At 34.4% G+C, this 7405-nt stretch overlaps 1 protein-coding gene across 1 annotated transcript in view; it reads right to left on the bottom strand.

Annotated features, from left to right (window-relative positions):
* LOC117178655 (homeobox protein goosecoid-like) overlaps positions 1-6976 on the bottom strand; it is an 11147-nt gene extending 4171 nt beyond the window's left edge. Inside the window, exon 1 of the mRNA XM_033370078.1 lies at positions 6475-6976. Coding sequence (XP_033225969.1) covers positions 6475-6976 — 502 coding nt within the window. The remainder of the gene's footprint in view (positions 1-6474) is intronic.
* Between the last annotated feature and the right edge of the window lie 429 nt (positions 6977-7405).

Raw genomic sequence — 7405 nt, 5'->3', positions numbered from 1 at the left:
TGAGATAGCCATTTAAGGTGTGTTTTAATAATCAATGGTTAGAATGGTTAATTATTCCATTTTTTTGTAAATTTACAAATTACGCTACATAACTTGATTTGACTTCTTTACAGAAAGCGGTCATTTATATTTGACTGAACTATAACTTTTATGTATAAAATATTATTTTTTCTCATTTCAGAAAAAGTTTTTACGTTTATTTCTAGGATTTTTATAGCCTTTTGAAAAGTATTAACTGGTAAAAAAAATTCTTTCAACAAATTTTTCACATTAATGTATACTTTAACTTTTTCAAATGAAATATTTTCTCAGTAATTCGTAAATAATTTATTTACCAGCCCAGGGGAAAAAGTCGGATATTAACCAGAGTTCACGACCGGCGCAGTACAACGCCAGTTGTAATGCAGAATAAATATCATTACTATGTCTGTTAGTACTGTGCCAACCATCGGCATAGTACTGGTTTACTACTGGCTCAGTACTGACTGTCATTACTGGTAGAATACCGACGCAAGAATTCCGCCAACGGTTGGCATCATACTGGTTTACAACTGACCCAGTACTGACCGTCACCATTGGTGCAATACCGGCACAGGAGTTACGCCAACGGTTGGCGTGATACTGGGTCGACTACTAACGCAGTGCTGATATGGATTATTGGTAAAATACTAAAATAAAAATTTAACCAACGGTTGGCATCATACTGGCGAACCACTGGCTGAGGAGTGATACGCGTTACTGGTGAAATACTAGCACCGCCGTTTTTCCAGCGATTGAAGTAGCAGTGGCCACATACCAACTTCAAGTGCTGATTGGCAACCGGCATAAGAGTTCAGCCAGTGGTTGTCGTGATACTGAGTCTATTACTGGCGCAGTTCTGATACGTATTATTGGTCAAATACTAACACAAGCGTTCAACAAACGGTTGGTATCATACTGGTGTACTACTGGCTTGGGAATAATATTTATTACTAGTGAAATATACTGACATAAGAGTTTAACCAACAATTGGCATCGTACTGGGTTGCAATTGACCCAGTACTGACCATTACCACTGGTGTCATACAGGCACAGGAGTTTCACCAACGGTAGGCGTGATACTGGATCTACTACTGGTGCAGTAATGATACGTATAACTGGTTAAATACTGACACAAGCGTTGAAACAACGGTTAGCATCATACTTGTGTACTACTGGTTTAAGATTAATATGCATTACTGGTTGAATATCGGCATCGGTGTTTCGCCAGTGATTGGCGTAGTTCTGGCCACATAATAACTTTAAGTGCTGATTTAGAACTGCGATAAGAGTACAGTCAATGGTTGGCGTGATACTGTGTCTACTACTGGCGCAAGAGTTCAGCCAACGGTCCAATACTGGTGTACTACTGGCTGAGGAGTGGTATACATATCTGGTGAAATAATGGTAAGAGTATTTCGCCAGCGATTAGCGTATTTTTTTTGTAATTTTCATTAATTGTATTTAAAATTAGAATTCAAACAATGTTTTTTTTTTAACGAAAAATCGTATTTTTAATGTGAATTTTCTAAACAGAACAGTTACTCATGTTTCCAGGTTCGCCCAGTATGGCAGACAGTTAGCTGCACGACCGGGGTGGTACTATGCCAGTAGTACAAAAATAGACTTAAACAAAAAAACACGTCTATAAATGTTGTCAGGGTGTTTTGAAATGTCGAGAAATTGACTATACAATTAAGGTGAAAACATTTTTGTCTATTACTTTTTTTAAGGAAAATGTTCTAAGTTCCACCTTTATGAACAATTTTAAATGTTCCGAAAAAATTACATTGTCTGTATGTCTTCATCGTTGTAGAATAGTCTAAAACACCTAAAAAGCAAACCGTTACACAAAAGTTTAAAGAAAATTGTTGCGCAACGTTGTAAAATTTCTAAGTTCCGTCGTTACAAATTTTAAATTCTCATTAAATGTTATTATCAGAACTTTTAAGGTGGTCTAAAATGCGAAAAAATAAAATATTACACGAAGCAAAATTGTAGTCGATTTAAATAATTTATTTAAAAATTATTATATATATATATATACTTCCGTGAACAGTTAGTTTATTTTATATGCATTTAATTCCGTACGATGATAAAAAGATTAACGAGAAAAAAGAGTTGAAAAATTGTTGTTTAAAATTTTCTGAACTGTAGTCTATGAGGATGGCTTTTTCATAGAGTTTCAACTTGTCGGATTAGCGCAGTGGTTAGCACTCCCGACTGCTAGGCGATAGATTTAGGTATATCGATGTAGACTCGAAACCCCGTAGCGTTAGAAATATTATTTGCAATTTAATGTGTAAAAGTGTAATATATGTACTCATTCTAAGCAGTGCCATTAACATGTATTGACAACATACTCACAGTCAATTATTAATTATTTTTTAAATACCTTTTTACATTCTCATCATTTATGATTGAGAAAGTATTAGAATTGTCGGAAATTTGACATCACACTTTTTCAACGGATCTCCACGTTTCGAGATCCCCTGAATCCGAAAATCAGGTTTTCACGATGTCGTCTGTTTGTCTGTGTGTCCGTCTTGCCGTCCGTCCGTAAACACGATAACTCTCGAAAAAATGAACGAATCAAATTTATCTTGGTACACTTTTTTTAGGTCCTAAAAGAAAGGATAAGTTCGTGAACCACCCGTTTTCGATAAAAATTCAAAAAGTGAGCGCATTTTGAAAGTATTTGAGACCACTTTTTTTTTAATTTGAAAATTCTATGTACGGATATTTATAGTATTGAAAAGAGCAAAAAATTTATTCCTTTGACTTTTTTCAATAAAAAGAAAATTCTAAGAGTTATAGCGTTTTCAAAATGTTTTTAATCAACCGAAAATCAAAATATGAATTCGAAAAACGCTCGATATGAAAAAAAATAACAAAACGAAAAACATTTGTTTTTTAAAGCCCTACAAGATTATCATAACCAATTTTTGGATTTTCTTCAAAAATCTAAAATTTAAATTTTGATTGCACAAAAAATAATGGAAAATAAATATTCCATTTTGTGGACAAACTATGTAGGATACGAAAAAAGATAAATTGACAAAAATGGTTATCCCAAAAAAGATCTACAATTTCGTTAAGAATCACTTCTTTATAGGACGCGTACTTTTTGTTTTATTCGTGAAAAGTAACGTTAAAAAAATAAAATAAAAAAAATGTGTGGAAAAACGACGAAAGTTACGAGAAAAAAAATCCAACAAAACCTGTTCACAAATGTCTGTCGGAAATCGAGCGGACAGCGCGAGTGTCACGATGAGAATGTGTACCTCAAAACCTACAGAGCTTTGAGATACTTAATCTTTAACTATACTCAATTAAGTAGAGAATTCAGAATATGAAGACGCATATAAATACTGCCATCTAAAAGAGATCTTTATGATAAAGTTTTTTTCAAGCATTCCAAATGCAAAGAATAATTATCCGAGCGCGAAGCGCAAGGTGTAATTATGTTCGATCGCGAAGCGCGAGGCACCCTGTTATCGAGCGCGAAGTGCGAGATTCAACCGTTGCGCGCCCTAGGCGCGCGACAATATGCATGCGGACAATATGCAAGACAATATGCAAGCGGACAATTCAGACAATATGCAAGCGTATGATGATGAATGGATGGTCTTTAAAACAATTCAATATTTTTGTATCATTTTTAAAATTAAGTCCGGCATTTTCGTACGCCAGCGGTTTTCCAGTACTATCCCAGTACTGGCAGTCAATAATGCGCCAGTGCTAATAGGCCAGTATCACCAAGCATTACAAGCAAGTACTGCCATTGTAACGTCCCAGTAAAACCAGCCAGTACTGGAACTCCGACAGGCAGTACAAGAAAAAATAAGTATTCTAAAAAAAACTACCCCTCAACGGTAGTTTTAGTAGCGGGTTAATAAACGCCACGAGTCTTTAAAAAAGAGCAGGATTAGTTATATGGATCTTTAGATTATTTCATTCTGAGCTAAATGTGCAACAGCGGCTCAGGTACCCGTGTAAAAATGGCCCTATTTTGCCCCATTTAAAAAGTGGCGTTGGTAAGGCCCAGACCAGTTTTTCTATTTTCAATAAAAAAAATTAAGTTATTATGGGGCACAAATAGGTCATTAAAATGTAAATATCTGTTATTAACTATAAACACAATCTTCTTGTTTCGAATTTAAAAAAAATAAAATGACTCCCACATATGAATAGTATGTCAAAAAAGTTTGTGGAGTTTTGCGGAGGCTTGCCCTAAGTCGGGAATTCACGAGAGATACTCTGTTACGCCACACATCTGCCATATCGCGCTCGTCAAGGGACGTTGGTCAACCTGACCTAGTTTGAATGTTTAATGAAGTTATATGTATCGATGATAAAAGTATTATTTTCAGTAAATAGTTTTTTATAAATATTTTGTACACTGACGGCTGAAACATAATTAATATGAAAAGAAAAAACACTTTAGGCCTAGGTCGAATACGTGTTAAGAAACATCGTGCAAGACAAGAACTTAATTTCTTTTCATTGTGTTAATAAAAATAAACATTTATTTATATTTTACAAAACTGTACTCGCCCAAGAAGAATTTAAAATATAATATGAGTAATTCAATAATATTCACTAGACGTATGCATTGGAAAATTTCTCTTTTATTGCTAAAGTTTAAACAAATTTGGAAACTCACATTAAAATAAGTTGAAAAAAAGATGTATTCAGTGAATTTTTTTAAATTTCAGAACAATACCCTAAACATAAACCGTCCCTATCCAACATTTTTTGTATAAACTATTCAAGACGCCGAACAAAAAATACAATTGTTGAATTTAAAAAATCGTCGACAAAGTCGCCTTTATACGGGAGTTTCCGAGTATACACCTATTATGAGAAGGCGAAATAGATTGAAAATAAATATAGGCAAAAGAATGAGGTCTTGACTCAAGATGTAATGTCAAATGTGCCAAAATTAAATACTGAAGTATTTTTGAAGGCTTGATAATCAATTCCGTATATTAAATTATTAAAAATTTATTCTTATGTCAATACCATATATGTCAATTTGATACAGTTTAAATTTGATAAAAAGTGAATATTCCTTTTTGTAATAAATTAAAAAGTTTAATAAAGTTATCAAGTTTTTCCATAATTTAAAATCCTACAGTTTGAAGCAAATTGTACAATTTTATTCGTATTGAAAACGGATTTTCTGCAGCATCAAAGAGTGAAAAATTGTAATATTTGTATTTTCAGTAGCATTATACTAAATAAAATAATTTTTCTTCTAAAACTAGTTTTTGTTAATTATTATTATAATTTAAAAAAGTTGGGCAAAGCTCAGAAAAACTGGAAAGGCCCTGAAAAGTTTGCCCTAAGTAGGGCAAAAATTTGCAAAAGCGTTACACGCCATGTATGGTCCTTGCCAGTTGACCCGACAAGGTCCACGCCAGAACTAGGGAAAGCTGGCCAGTGCCTTACCAAGCCCATGTTTATATTTCTACACGGGTAGGGCAGTTGCAAATCCTAAATATAGCATTTCCATAATGGGTCCATCAGACCGGGCTCAAGTAGGGGGCCGCGTTTCATGTCATGCCGGGTATAAATATTCGGTCTTAATTTTATCTTGGGTAAAGACTAATCCAAGACAATTTAAAGTTATGCTTTATGTCTTAAGACGAATTTTTTCGACTTAAAGACACAAATTTACATCTTTAGACAAGATTATTTGATTTGGAAAGGAACTGAGAGATATATGACAGAGTATCACTAATCCGCTTTCAATTTTAAGGAATGTTTAAATTATTTATCTTCGTGGTATTAGTTTATAATGTATCAAAAAGCTTGTTTTTTCGTAGTGATTATGTTATTTGGAATAAATATCAAAATGTTATCCATTTTTTCTTAACTGCAACAGTTCACTAGATACTTGTAGAAAACGACAGTATTAATCTGTTCATGAAAAATTGTATATGCCTGTAGTTGTTGTGATCAACAGGTTCGGAATTTTTAATGTAAAAGTCAGTTTATACAAAATTACAAGTTTTATCGACTGTAAAATTCTAATATTTAGCAGATGTTAACTGCTTGGTCCCAAACTATCTGTAAGTGACAGGCTCTGTTGACAGTAATAAAACCAATACATAAATTGTCCTTCCGTATCTTAAGACAAGTCTACCTGGTCTTGTCTTGACATAGCCAGAGCCATCAATGTAAGACAAGTCTGTATATATCCGATGTCTAGCTAGTAACATGGAACAAGACATTATAATCCTGAAGACACATGGAAGACATTCAAGTCAAAATCAAGATCAAATATTTTTACCTGGGATAACAGGGCTTGCCAGGTTTGGAAACGATCGGCGCGACGTTAAGATTACTGCTCAGATATCAAGGTTTTAGAGCAGGTTAAATAATAAATGTCTTCCATATGTAAAATACATAAAAAGATTAAAGATATAAATGAATTTGTTATTCACCTACCAAGAAAATCAGCAGGTGTAAAAGCCAGATGCTGAAGTTGTTGCTGAAGAGGATGTATCGTCGGCGTCCTGTTGGATGAACCAATAACCTCCGGACTTTGCATCATAGACAAATTTGTTGTACTTGTTGGCGTAAGATTACCTACAGGCCTCGGTGCCAAAATACTGTCAATAGTAAACAACGAAGTTGGTGAACTCATGTTCGCCGAAGAAGTTGGTCTCGAAGATTCCCTTGGCCTAAACCTTGCCTGTTCTGAACTAATTGGACTTGCTCCACCCCTCGAATAACTCCTCTCATGCAGCTCAAATTCGTGATTTCTGGAAGACCTATTCTGAGAATCCATAGCAATCTTTAACTTGTGCTGAAGTGATTCTGGGGAATAGTTATACAGATATCGCTGATTGTATCCGGAAATTCCTGGGCCATCTTGCAGGGGACTCGAGGGCTCGGTCATTGGTGAACGCGATCTTGGAGAATCACTCGCATAGGTGCTTTCCACCATGTTATAGTCTATACTAAAATATTGTTAAATATATCCCCCAAACTTTTTCCTAAAATCTTCTGCAATGTATATTCTGGTTATTGATTATACTGGATTATACTGGAAGTAATATTAAAAAATTGGTTACTATCTAATTATTTGATTGTGAAATATAATTATGCTTGCTCATTGTTCCAATTATAGAATCAGAAGATTTTTTACGCTTTCATTTACGTTCAGATAGATTTCATTCTTTTTATTTGACCTCTTAACAGCTTTGTTCCTGTTGTTGTTATTCTTCTGCTCAAACTTCTTCCTGCGATAATGCTCCCAATTATTCTTTCTTTTTGGAGAGATAGAGATAAGAGAGCGAGAGGGAGAGAGAGAGAGAGAGAGAGAGAGATAAATCTGCTCTTCTGATCTACAATTGCCAAAAACTTATTCTCCCTA

Source organism: Belonocnema kinseyi, chromosome 8, assembly GCF_010883055.1.
Source record: "Belonocnema kinseyi isolate 2016_QV_RU_SX_M_011 chromosome 8, B_treatae_v1, whole genome shotgun sequence".
Taxonomy (NCBI): Eukaryota; Metazoa; Arthropoda; class Insecta; order Hymenoptera; family Cynipidae; genus Belonocnema; species Belonocnema kinseyi.
This window is presented reverse-complemented; position numbering and strand designations above follow the sequence as displayed.